The sequence below is a fragment of the Tamandua tetradactyla genome, chromosome 4 (assembly GCF_023851605.1).
Source record: "Tamandua tetradactyla isolate mTamTet1 chromosome 4, mTamTet1.pri, whole genome shotgun sequence".
NCBI lineage: Eukaryota > Metazoa > Chordata > Mammalia > Pilosa > Myrmecophagidae > Tamandua > Tamandua tetradactyla.
The window spans coordinates 55532486-55546929 of NC_135330.1; the positions used below are offsets into that span (position 1 = coordinate 55532486).

The following is a 14444-nucleotide window of genomic DNA, read 5'->3' on the forward strand; positions in this document are numbered from 1 at the left end:
CCTTGCATCAGGAATTTCTTTACTCTTTCCTTCCAGGAATAAAGTAAAGGGCACACACATTTATCTATTTGGAGATATGGATAGCTTCTGAGTGTTTATGTATTTATTATTGGCATTAAATGGATGATAACATACATAAAAATATTAGTAAATGTTCAAGCTCTTAGGACCAAGTGGGTTATTTTCATTATTATGGTACTTGAAACAAAACTATAAAACTGCTGCTTCCAAACCAACTTAAAGGACTGTTCTCAAAGATACAATTGAAAGGGATGACTGACAGAATAGAAGAGTCCAAAGAGCACTAAACTGAAAATGGATATAAATGCTCTGTTTTCAACCACCTGGGATGAAATCGGAAAGGCATTTAAGCTTGCTGAGTTTTAATTTCCATATCTATCAAACTGCATGTCAATAAAGAGTATTAAAAAATCCTATGTTTCTAAATGAGCCAAAATGTCTGGAATTATTTATGGTGGTAAGCAGCACTGCTTTGGTCAGGTGAGTCCATGCATAATAATGACAATATAACCAATGTTTTGTCAAAGGGCTTGGGGTAGAGAACAAGAAAATTTTTTCTATACTCCAATCTAACACTTCCTAGGTGTCTGACTTTGAGCAATTTATTCAATCCCTTTAAGTCTCAGTTTCATTGCTTATAAAATAAGAAAAATAATTGCTAACCTCCTGGATTCCTGGGTTGATTAAATGAGCAAATACCAACACAGAGTCTGATACATGATAACATTTTGGTAAACTAGTTATTATCATTATTCTATTTACTGATAACTTAATGAGGGATAGAAAGGCTCTATCCCATGGTTCTCTGAATTCCTGATAAACATTGTTTATCACTTGTCCAGAATGCATACGCAGTAAATAATTATTTATGAGATGATTTACGTAAGTCTCTTACTGTCTATGGGTAATATACAAGATTTACGGAGTAAGTAAAAGTAGAAAGCTTTGATTTTTATTTATGTAATTCATTATTATTATGCTTTACTAAATAAGGAAGGTCATGCAATTCTATCTTAGTTGACTTTTATCATTTTTCTTGATTCTCTTTCCTCAGTTTTGTATGGCCTTTATGTTTATGCCTTCTCAACTTGCAAAACATGCCACTGTTCATTTTACGGTAGATGCTGAGAATAAGAATTGATTTCATCTATTCTATTTCACCCTTCTGTCCTTGTACTTTTCTTAGATTTGCAGAACATAACTAGACATGGTTAAATCTCTTTGGAAATGGCATTCCAGTTCTTTTTGGGGGATGGGAGGGGAGAAGCAGGAGGTATTTAAAGTCAAGTATGTCTTTTGAAATGTCATTTTCACTCAAACTGATTCCTAGTTTTTGCTGAAATCTCTCATCGGGGACTTAGGGGTGTGACTTCAAGGTAACTTTGATTTGTGATCACTTAAACATTTTGAGTTGTAAAAGAAACATATTGGGAAAGGCAAATTCAGGAACAATGCATGTGTTAGAATAACATGACTTTGAAGATGAAGTGCTCTGTTATCTACATTTTCATCTGTTTAAGGTGCCTAGTCAATTCCACTGGCGAATCACAACAGGATTATAATGGGAAATAGAGCACCCTGTTAGATGATTTACAAATTTTTGGTGCGATGGTGCCATCTACTGAAATATTTCTAAGCATTCCTTTCTTTAAATGAAAACAGCATTAACATTAAAAAAGTGTATACATTTTTGTCTCCAAGAATAGAGACAGAGGCTAATATATAGTAACACTAAGGATATTACTCTGCTCTAGTTTATTATATTTGTTTGGAGTCCCAGCACATTTGGTTTATAGAATTTAAGAGAGAGCTTGATGCAGATTGGAAGTAAAGACGTTTTCTCTTTATTGTCACATACCAATCCATGTGCTCTCTCCATTCGCACTGCCAGTTCGTGTATATTCTTTTAGTTATCTTCTATATCTTTCCAACATTGTCCAGATATAATGCTTATATATACTGAAATACTATTTACATCAATATAATTTCCTAATATTAACTAAACATTTATTGTTAGCTTGTTAAGTACTTTAGGCAATTTTTTTCTTTGCTTCTGCCAGATCTGTTTTGGGTGACTTGAACTTTTTAATTGAATTTTACTTATGAAACAAGTGCTCCTATAGTTTTTGTTCAATGCCTGAAAAGGTTTTCAAGTCACTGATTGTATTGACAAAAAATGTTGCAGATTCTGAAAATTTGCCAATGGGGATTCTGTGACCTGGAGAACAAGCAATTTTGACCTTGGTGTGTCAGTAATTGGTAGTTTTATAGTGAGTCTAAATGGTAATACTTGAAGGCTTGGAAATTTCTTTCAAAAAGATAAAACAGCTTTGTGTGTATGTGTGAGAGAGAAAAATTATATGGAGAAAATAAAATAAAACATAAGGCAAGCTACAGTGTTTTAATATACCTAAAATAATTTAGTGGAGGAATTTAGAATCACATTTAGAAATAAAACTGAGTGTACAAGAAAATCCATATTCCATTCAAGGAGTCTTTATGTTAATTAGGCAAGCACTCAGAAGAAAGGAAGATGTGATGGAACCTTAGATATTATTTAACAGGGATGCTAAATCTTGTTGCATGAGAGAGAATCTCTAACAAGTTTGGGGAAATGTTGAATATCATTTATTGTGTTCCCAAGCTCCAGAAGCTGACTTTACAGACAAACAGAACACAGGAGGTCTGTGAATTATACGTTAGTTTGATGTTACTGTAGTTTCGATGACTTTCTTGTCAAAATAATATTTTGTAGTGAATTAAATTGAAAAACCTCTGATTCGTCTCTAATTTGTTTTCTGTAATAGAGCTTTCACCCAGCAACCTCTGATTAATCTGAATATCTAGGGTATTTTTTTTTAATACTGTACCACTATTAGTAATTTACTATGCAGTCTAATTTGATTAAGATGCTTTTAATTTTTTTTTTTTTTACTAAGTTTAAGAGCTTTTAATAAATGCCAATTTCTGTAGGATCTAAAGCCCTGGCTGAAATATTTCCATATTGAAAAGTTCAGTTTGAGAGGAGTGGAAAGACTGTAGGGAAATGTTGATAAAGGCACACAGGGATCCTGAATGCTGAGATATGCTGTTGAGTCAGGCAGGCTCAGAGTCAAGCCTGGGCTAGCAAATACTAGCCTGGGAAACTTAGCAGAGACACTGACTTCTCTAAACCTTGTAGGGTTTTGATATTTACAAGAAAAAATAAGAGCAAAGATCTTAGCTGGGTGCCTGGCATCCAGTAGACATTCAATAAATATTAGCAATTAATCATAATCAAATGATGTTATTTCTGAATTGTTCTTGAAAAGGATAAAACTCTGCAGTGTCTTCTCCATTTTGATAATTTACCTCTTGTCCTCTTCAAAACTTCGAGCAAAATACTATGTGCCACTTATTTCTTTTTAAAGAATACCTTGCTCTAGAGCCATCTGGAATTAAATTAATTTCTTTGAGATATTTAGCTTATTGTAGCCCTGTCTATGAGTTGGAAGCATCACTGACATATATACTTGAATATTCACAGTTCTTATTTTTCAAAAGGAATAGCTTCACATATTGCCCCAATATTCGTTTTCTCATTTCCATAGTAAACATAGAATGAATAACAATTTCCTTTTATAAAAATACTCTGAATCCATTGTGCTACATATTTTACGGTCGTAAGCTAATAAACTAGTATAATAGATTAAGGTGGTCTGTAAAGGTAGTGGTGGCTCCTACAAGTAATATGATTCCTCTTTCCTTTTTTCTCCAACCTACCATTTGATATCTCTTCTATGGCCATTGACCCAATGGTTTCCACAACTCTTAGAAAACATTCACACTCCTTACGTGCAAGGCTTTTTGCTAGAGCTTATCTTCCTCTTCCTCTCCCCTCCTACCCCTTCTCCTCTACTCTTCTCCCCCTCCTTCCTGTGCTGAGATTCTTGTGAGCCTCTGATGGAAGGAATTTTAATTATAAGTGTCACTCAGGTGCATTATGACCTAAGTATCTTTGTGGACCACTGGATGTCATGTCCTGGGGATCATAAGCTTTTCCAGGGCAAGGGTCAGGCTTTATCATGTTTGAGCCTCCAAACACCTAATAGCTACTTGGAAAAACAATATTTCTTGAACCTAACTGAACCAAATTAATTTGTAGGAAGTTCCGAGGAATTAGGTATTTCTTCTGAGTAGGGGTATAGACTTTTAAAGGTTTACACGTTTCTAAGATAAGGTAGGGAGGTATATAAAATGAAATTTATTCATAAACTCAGACCAACTTGAATATTTTTAAATGGCAAAATGTTATATGCTTTGAAAACAATGACCATCAGGGTTATTTTCCTTTTTATATAAAACTTGGGAGCTATTAATTTTTGCTATAGTAATATTTTATTTTTCTACATTTTTCTTTTGAAAATTGGCATGTTTCTAAGACTTAATTTAGAGGGAAAAAAAGAGTAAATTAGAGGAGATGGAAGGCTTATGAAAGGAAAATAAAAATGACATTGCTTTTCATGCCAGAGGCCCAGGTTCAGTTCCCAGAGCCTGCCCATGCAAAAGAAAGAAAAAAAGGACATTATTTTATATAGGATAGAAATAGAAAAGATGATAACAAGAGGACCAAAAAAAGAAAATAATGCAAATTTAAAAACAATGCTTACAAAGGATTAAAAAACTGAAGAAAGACAATGAAAAAATAAAAATATATATATTTTAATAATTATACCTAAACCATTAGTGATAAAAATATTTAATATATATTTATATCATATAAAATACATTTTGTTTCAAGGAATAAACCAGGGAGTTTGGGTGAAAGAAACTGGGCCAAACCCTCTAATGGTGTCTTCGAGGAAAGGAATTGTTTTCAAATCACTACCTTCAGGAAATAAAATATCAAGGTGAAGAGGTATCTTAAATACTGGAAAATCTGTCTGATGCTTGATTCCCTTTTACTGATGTTGACTGTCATTTGGGAGAGATCTTTATAATCTTTTCAATGGTCATTTAGTAAGATGAAGGATGAAAACACATCTCACTCCACTGTCACCTGAATGCAGCTCCCATCACACTCATAAAGCTGCTTTTTGCAATATTCCCACAAACTCAACTGATAAAACAAATCAACATGCATTTGTCCCCACCTTATTGAATCAACCATTTTCTTCTTCAAACACCTTCTGTCAACTCTTGTCCCAACACATTGGCCCCGTTTTCCCTCCTGCATGGAAAACCCAGTCTCTGTAGCCAGCCCTTATTCTCTGATGACTCCTTAAATATTCATTTACATCAGGTTTCTATCCTGGACTCTCCGCTTTTATATAACTTGGGAATCTGCTTCACTCCTGTGGTTGCAACCTCATTTATATGCTGATATGTAGTTTCAGTCAAGATGCATATCCTGAGCTACACACCTCTATATCCAAATGCTACCAAATATTTTTACTTGGAAGTTGCAAGGACATCAAATCCCCTCTTACACCTGCTCCTCTTTTACTCCTTAGGGCAGTGAAAACGTCCACAATCTACCCACTGTAAAATACTAGTAGGATAACCCAGCAATCTGAATGTCTTCCTTATTACCTCTCCTTCACCCTCATCCTCACTTCCAAAGATCTACCAAGTCTACATGACTCTACTTCTTAAACCCATTTATTTTCTTCTCCCTTTTTGCGGGGCTGGTGTTACCTGATATAGGGTATCATCCTCTCTCACAGGTGTTTCTTCGAATCTCCTGATCTTCTTGTCCCAAGCTTTGCCTTCTGATTATCCATTCTCAAATTCACAGTAAGGTTAATGTAAAATGTAAATATTTTTCCATCAGTTTTCCACTTGAAGACCTCCAATGGCTATCTAAAACTCTTAAGATAAATATAAAATTCTTATGAAGGTTTATATGACTGAGCTAGCTATCTGTAATCTTTCATGTCACAGAGTGGAGGCCTCTAAGAAACGCTCTCTAACAACTCTTCCACCCTCTGCCTGTCAACCCTAAGGTTAAATTATGTGATCCGCCTGTGTGCTCCTACAGCACTTTCTGTCTCAACCCATCATCTTGCTGTATGCGTTTTTTGGTTGTTCTTGTTTGTTTGTTTGTGTGGGCTATATCTCACACTAGAGTGAGCTCTTTGAGGGCTGAAAATTATTCTATCTTAATCATGTATCTAGAATATATGGCATAATGTCAAACACATAGTAGGTGTTCAATAAATAATCGTTGGTAAATAAATTAGTACATCTGGGGAAAAAAGCTTTCTAAACATCTTTCCAAAGACTTTTGCAGGCTTTGCTTTCTTTTGCCTTAATATTTTTCTAATTTTCCCTGGGAATACAAAAACTGATAGCACAGTTTTGGCCTGTAAACATGTGGCTTCATCAAGATGACATTGTAAAGGAATATAAATTTTGTTGGAGTAAAAGATACTGAAAATTGCTGCTCTGTGAATGTTACCATACGTTACATATATCAGTTATATACATAAATATACATATGTATGTATCTATAACTCTTATATATATTGACATTTTATGTATGAAATTTGAAATTTTCAAACATTCTAAGAGGTATTTGTTTTCTTCTTTGCAGGGCAAACCCAACATCCTTCCATTTCTGGTAAGAATTATTTTCATTTTGCTTGTTTTATTGTTTATTGTAAGGTTTATGCATTTAAGGTTGATAGAATCTTCTATTATCATTCAGTAAAGCAATTTGATAGGGAGAAATTTTATAATCATGAATAATTCTTATCATCCATTTATGTTTTTAAAAAAATTTTATTTTTTGCATGGGCAGGCACTGGAAATCAAGCCCGGTCTCAGGCATGGTAGGCGAGAACTCTGCCTGCTGAGCCACCACAGCCCACCCATCATCCATTTATTTTTAAAGTACCCTAGTCTTCCTTTGCCTGAGCTACTATCACAAATACCATAAACTGGTTTGGGCTTAAACAATAAGCATTTATTAGCTCATGGTTTGGAGGCTAGAAGTCATCCAAAATCCAGACATTGGCAAAGTTTGGTTTCTCTCCGAAATCTGCAACCTTCTGCTAGCTGGTTGCCAGCTATCCTTGAGGCTCCTTGGCTTGTCTCTCCTTCCTAGAGCATGGTGATGTCCTCTCCTTTCTCCTCCAGGTTTCCACCCACTTCCTGCCTCTGGCTGTTCCCTGTAGGTTCTCTGTAAGGCCTCCAGTAATCGCCACACCTTACCCCAAAATAACATCTTCATGAGGTTCTATTTGCAATGGGTTCACAGTCCTAGAATGTGGCTTAAAATTAAGAACATTTTTTTTTCTTGGGAACATGATTCAAGCTATCACCTTACTGACAGAGTTCCCATTATCTCTGTACTGATTCTGTTCTAACAAGACCCCGAATGATGAAACAGAGTACCTTTAAAATGGAAATATAAATGTGAATTGTTTATTAGAAATATTGCAAACAAGAATGTAAGCAGTGGAGACTAGTGGTATCTACCAAAAGAAGATTCACTGACAATTTGGGTTTGGCAAATGAAGTTTTTACTCTAGTCCTAAATTAAAGTATTGTTTGTGAAAGTAGGGAGTGTGTTCTGAGCATAAGATGTGCATAAGGATATTAAAGCTTCTATGTAAGAGGTTAGTCCTCTGAACACCCTTTCTTCCTACAACCTCTCTGAATTTGCATGGCGAAAAGTAGTTTTTAAGAATGTTACTCTTTTTGAAATAGCGTACACAGCATGACTACATGGGAGATTTGGAGGGCTTTTCCTTTATTCCTTGTGCAGTTCAAGTCTAATGGGAGTCGGTGATGAAGGGAATGTGCTGTAACATTTCTCTCAAAAGCAAAAAGAATCACTCGGAATCCTACCAACACCAGTTAGTTTAACCTAAAATAACAAATTGATAATTGGTCAAGTCTATAGTGATAACAGTGAATGCAGACTCATTAAAGTTCTTGGGCAGAATTGTAAGCATCTCATTTCTATGACTACTTTCTGAATTCTCTCTTCAGTAACCCCTCAATTTTGGTTCTTAATTGTAACTTGGTCCTATCAATTCAATGCCTCTGCTAGTTTCTCCCATTCTCTGTTACTCTTCCCACACTCGTGCCATTCTCTATACCCAATCTTGTTGAATTAATGAGAATACTTATGTCATGTAATATTTTGTTAATTGGATATTGAAAAACATAAATTTTGTTATTTATAGAAGTAAATAGTCCAATGTTCAGAGATCATACATGTTTTTTAAAAACGTTTTTGGCTTATTTCCTTATTCTTTTATAAAGAAATACTTTCTGAGTGAGACAGTACAAAACATTTTAATGGTGCTTGCTACACCACACTAATTTGCCCAGCAGGAGGTATTTATCATTTGTATTCTCATAGTAGCTGTGCATGGACCTGTTCTACCACAACCTTGTCACTTTTTATCCCCTTTAAAATGAGTTTGAGCTGTGGATAATGTTATTTCAGTGTCTTACTTAAATTGCATTCCTATTAGTATATGAGGTTGAAGACGTTTTTGTATAGTTGGAGCATCTGTGTGTGAATTTTTTTTCCAGTCTTTACCCACATTTTCCTCTTGCCATGCTTGTATCTGATTTAACCGAAAAAGATCAGTATGTAGATACAGCCTTGAGCTTTTTTTTTCTTCTCCTCAAATCCTGGCCCTCCTAATGATCCCCTTCCAATCTCATCTTTCTGTATTGTTTTTTTCATCAATAGCTCTTGCAAAACTTCCTTCAATCACACGTATACAGTGTGGCCTTCTGCATCCAGTTGCTTTCAGCAGTCAAGAATATGAGTACCTGCCTTCAACTCCACTTCCTCATTTTTATCTTTAGTCACTGTTCTGTAGCTTGCTTTATATCTATTTCTATATGTTATTTATATATCTGTACAGGCACCTGAATTTTGTGTATGCATATATAGAGGTGTTAGTATATAAGTATTTACAAATATATATGCTATATATACTATAGATACTATAAGGGACCAGGGGTTAAATTGGATGAGCACATGTTTCATGATATGACTCACCTATTTATTTTCTTCTTCCTTTCATTCATATAACAGGACTGACCACAGCAGAAAAGCCCAGTGCTTTGCCTTCAAGTAGCCCCTTACCTGCTCACGCCACTGCATTCTCACCCACAAACATCTCTGAAAGAGAACATGACTCCACAGAGACTCCATCTCCGCTTAGTCCAGTCAATGCTTCAAGTAAAGTTTTCCTGGACTCTTTTGATAATGCTCATGCCCCTGACATGATAGGTCAGTGCGGAAATTGTGCTAACTGTAGTGATATTAAGGAAGACATCGCTTTTGTTTTTCTTTTTGCTACAATGGTCAGGACAACTTTTCACTAGCTCATATACGTCCGCAGTTTTAAAGTATGTGATGTATCTAAAGTGTAGGACACATTGGGTGCAAATTAAATATCTGTAGGCAGAAGTAATGAATATAAGCTGTGCTGGAGAGGAAGCGCAGGGAGAGCGAGAGAGGCAGGGAGGAAAGACCCAAGGAAAACCAGATGGGTACAGTTTCCCTGGTGTCCCCTCTGATCTTGACATTCGACGTCATCCTCCCGGCTAGCTCACTTGCGGCTCCACTAGTCCCTAGACAGATCAGAGCTCCCCATCTCAGACTTCCTCTATTTTTGCCTTCTTTGGCAGGTACCCCAGAGTAGAAACTTTCCCATCTTTCTCCGCCATTCGAGATTCTCATTATCAGGAAATTACCAAAGACAGACAATTTATTAATTTTTTTTTAACTTTTTTTATTGTGAAAAATAACATATATACAAAAAGGCAATAAATTTCCAGGTACATTTTAACAAATAGTTATACAACAGATTGTAAATTTTGGTATGGGTTACAGTTCCACAATTTTTCAGTTTTCCTTCTAGCTGTTCCAAGATACTGGAGACCAAAAGAAACATCAATATAATGACTCAGTAGTCACATGCATTTTTTGATTCCTGTCTTTTCTATTTTACTCCTCCTCCTCTTTTGTTTTGCTTTTTTTGTGAAAGATAACGTATATATTTTAAAAAGCAATCAATTTCAAAGTACATTGCAACAATTGATTCCAGAACAGATTTCAGAGTTTGGCCTGGGTTACAATTCCACAATTTTAGGTTTTGATTTAGACAATTTATTTTTAAAAATTCACACCAAGGACTGAAAACCCACATTTTGTTTTTTTTTTGGATTACTTCCAGAAGCATTTTTATTTTTAAAAGAATTTAATTGATCAGCACTGTGAAGTCCTAATGGTGGAATTAAAGGCCATGTGGTCACGTTAATAGCATAATATCAAATTGATATGGGACAGAGGTATCTTTCCCAGAGAAGATCACTAGTGCTCCTCAGAACCCTGAGATGTGAGCCACCTGCTCATGTTATGTTTATTGTTAGATCTACAGTGTATTCAGTTCGTAAATCAACCATAATGAGTGCTGTTCAGCTTTTTCTGAAATAAATATGCTGTGTTGTCATTTCCTTAGTATGCGCTTTTATGGACATACTCTTGACAAAAGAGGCTAGGAGATTTGAAATGTTCAACACTGTCATTAATCTTAGTGTGAAAAACAAGTATGTATAAATCCTCCAATTACAGAGATCCTGTTGAGGGTACATGACAGTGTTCTGAGTTCCATCCTGACCAAGTTTACTAGCTATAGTAGGTAGTTAAATAAATAACCGATGCCTTCTTACAGCAATTTTGGGCTGTATAGTTAATCTTGCTTTATTTTTCCCATTACCGTTAGCAGAGTAGAGGCAACTCACTGTAAGCATTTTAACTCATTGCTCACTGAGTTTCCACAAGAGGATATGAGGATGAAAGTGCTGATGGCTTGGCAGAACTTTTCATGCTAAACTTGTTTATTGATGAGTAATGTCAAATAGAATTTTCCATTTAAAATGTTCCACACGCAAACATGTGCACCTATACACCATTCCTATCTTTTTAGTCACATGTTTTTCACCTGAAAAAATGAAAGCGATGGGTTTACAGAGGGAGTGAAGTGTGAGCAGGAAAACAGGTTTAAAATAGGGTAGATTGGAAATAAAAGGAAAAATTTAAAATACTGACTTGTTCTGGCATAATCAGCTTGAAAATTTTCTTATTCTTTCAAATAAAAAAAACAACACATTTTATTTTCTAGAAAGTAGTCTTATCTGGCAATATTTCAATTATCTACTGGGATCAAGTCTACATGTTATTTAATTTATTTCTGATTGATTTGTCTTGTTGAATCCAATCACATTTTTCTTTCTTGTTCATGTACTTAGGTAAAAAGTCCTTAATTCAGCTTTTCTAGCAATATACTATGCACCTTTCAAAACTGTTCCTTCTTGAAAGTGGTTACAATAAGTACGTATGGAAAAATCATTAAATGTATTTATGTAATATTTTTATTTAAAAAGTTTATGCATGCTGCAAAGCATTCTCAATAGACATAAATATGTATACACACATTCACACACATACTGCAGATATCATCTCCCCAAATCCTGCTCCTGAAAGCTACTTTACTGTATATCTTCCAGACACCGTGTGATGGCTTTATGAATGTGTGTCTGTGTGAAAGTTTCTCCACACCTTTTTTCAACACTGGATTTTATCAATCTTTTCAAACTTTCAATATGATAGTTAAAATACTTCATCTCAATTTACATTCTTTAAATTTTTTCCATAATAATAAGCATTTTTATATATTTTTTGGCTATTGTGCATATTGGATAGTTGTTTTTCAAGTTTTTGTCCATTATTGCATTTCTTTTTCTTTGTTTTTGATTTCTTAGGCATCCTAGGGTACTGGGGGGAAGGGGGTCCTTTCTTATGTTGCCTGCAAAGAAACACCCCGACTGTCAGTTTGTAGAATTGATGGAGAGTTTAAAAAACTCATCAGTAATATGGGAGTCACATAAGCAACCTGGAAATACGAATTTCTAAGGCTGCATCAGCTCCTGGAGCCTCCCAGGGCGCTGTAAACAGAGAAGTCAGTTGCCACCTTCCTGCCATGTGAAATGAAATATTCCAGGCACGTTTTATAGAGTGGGTCTCTTAGCAAGCTATAATCGAGATCTCCTTATATTCACCTAGTATTTCAGTTTTTCCTCTGAAGTGGGAATGACTGATGGACTTTCCTCACTTTCTTACCTTAGGTATAACACCGGCGCAGACGCCTCCCCTTTCCACGCACGCAGACTCGCAGGCGCCCACTACCGGACCTGCCAATCAGACACCCACCAGCAGCGCTGGCCTTACCGCACTCACCCCTGCTCCCGGCAGGAATGATGTATCAGGTTTGCCGGTCCTTCAGACTCGTGCGAAAATGAACAGCTCACGACAGCTGTCTGCATTTCAGAATGATTCGAGGGAAACCAATCACTTGTTCAAAGCGTAGCATTTGAGATGAAATCGTCAAGAACGAGGATTGGGAGATTATAGCAATGTGTTCAATAGGGAACATTATATAGGGTACTCTCCAAGTTTCTTTATATTTGGGGCAAGTATCACTGGACAGTGAAAACTTCTCTTTGCTAGATGAGTTATTCATTATAAATGAATAATATACTTCAACCTTTACTCAAAGACAGCCCAGCGATAAACAAAACAGGGACTCCTATTGTCGGCGAAAGGTACTGAGAAATTGTGACCACATTTAAATTATTTCAAGAATGAGAAAACAGATGTCCATGCTTCCCGTTTAATGCTGAGATCCTTTCAACCTAGCATCTCTGAATTTATAAATTTAATGCAAAATATTCCCTTCTTCACCTTTCCAAAATCAATTTCTAAAGCTCTTCATGATGTCCTTTTTTGGGGGACGGTGGGGGGTGGGGAGTGGAGGAACGTTCATGTCCAGAATCAAACCCGGGTCTCCTGCGTGGGAGGCGGGCATTCATGACGTCCTTTTGTAGGTAAAAAAAAAAACAAAAAAAACCAAAAAAACCAAGCAAACAAGTATGTCTTTGTCAGGTCATAAATCTACACAGTCATGGATATAAATTTAACCCTCCGAATGCCTAAAATTTGAAGATATGAACTGGGGGCTCGACCTGACTATACTCTGGGGTAGCCTTACTTTAGGTAGGAATCAAGCATGAAGACACACACATCTGATAGGATAGTTATAATGGTGAAAGTACTAACATTTTCCCTTGGCATAAACATCATTATAGGCAATTTGCAAAATTTAAACAGCAGGGAAAGAGCTGCCCTCAACTCTGTCCCTCGGTCTACCCATGCAAGCTGCCATGGGAATCACAGTAAAAAAAGATGTGGAGTTTTAGCAGACTCAGAAGATGTGGAAGGGAAGAAGTAGTTAAATAACTAAGGAGGACCAACCCCTGGGGACTGATTGTCACACAGCCTGGTCTTCTCGCCCTGCTCAAGGAATTCTTCCTCTCACAGTGGCTAATTCTGCTAATTAAAATCTATTAGGATTAATAAATCCAATTAAAATTGTAAATCCACTCCTGGATCATCACTGAGAATGCCTACACGATGAGGAACGGGAATTTTCATATGAGAGGGGAAGATTTGGGGCGCTTCCTGGAAGGATAGAGTGAGGACAATAGAACAGTAGGGGGAGCCTGGGGACAATGGCTTCTTGGGGAGAAGAGAATTAGTGAGAGAGGAGTCAAAAGAAGGTGAAAGAAGGCCGAAGACAAACCGAGCTGGATTTAAAACTTCACAGAGGGCCAGTACTGAGTCTAAAATCTCTCTCTCTTTTTAAAGAGGATAAATAAACTTCTCTTCTACTTTTTGCTCTATTGCGGCCTTCTTCTGAAAACTGATGTTTAGGCTGTTCTAGTTTATTGTTTAGTTATCTTGGGGGGATTAGGTAGCTTTTGATGACTGCTGAGAGCGCAGACTTGATTCTTTGGAGCATGCATTCTCAATGCCAATGGAAGTATGGGTGAAGTTAGGGAATATAACGTGTAATAGGAGGATGCTGCACGTGCACATCAAAGCCGTTCTCGGAATGCGTGTGAACGTATCACCATATTGAAACCCTGAGAATCAGACTGCAAATGAGAGACTGATCTCAAATCACTTCTTAAAACTGAAATAATCAAATGAGCTTGAATAGGGGCTGGGCTGTAATTCTTTTGCTTCTGGCACTGCAACCAGCTTAGTACTAGAGACCTACTCAGCACCCAGTGAATATAGATTGATTGCCTGTGTTGTGATTCTGGGTGTGACATCTGGGCAAGGATGTAACATCCATTAGGTGCTTTGAAGCCTGACGATGAAAAGTCCTAACTGAAAAGAATCGGTGGGGTCTTCTGTAATAACACTTAATTCTATAATACCGGTTAGCTCATATGTGATAAGAAAATAAAGTAATGAAGTCAGTGTAATGTGGACATTTGTAGCTTCCAGAAACAGAAGTTTAAATAGTAAAAGCAGAATAGTAATCTTCAGTTGGAAAAGAGAA

At 36.3% G+C, this 14444-nt stretch overlaps 1 protein-coding gene across 5 annotated transcripts in view; it reads left to right on the forward strand.

The window, feature by feature from the left end:
- PTPRC (protein tyrosine phosphatase receptor type C) overlaps positions 1 to 14444 on the forward strand; it is a 111162-nt gene that overhangs the window by 44633 nt on the left and 52085 nt on the right. For 2 of the 5 annotated variants that reach the window (XM_077157336.1, XM_077157334.1), the window contains exons 3-5: positions 6596 to 6622; positions 9065 to 9262; positions 12163 to 12303. In XM_077157336.1, coding sequence (XP_077013451.1) covers positions 6596 to 6622; positions 9065 to 9262; positions 12163 to 12303 — 366 coding nt within the window. The remainder of the gene's footprint in view (positions 1 to 6595; positions 6623 to 9064; positions 9263 to 12162; positions 12304 to 14444) is intronic. The other 3 variants (XM_077157335.1, XM_077157337.1, XM_077157338.1) reach the window with 3 other exon arrangements.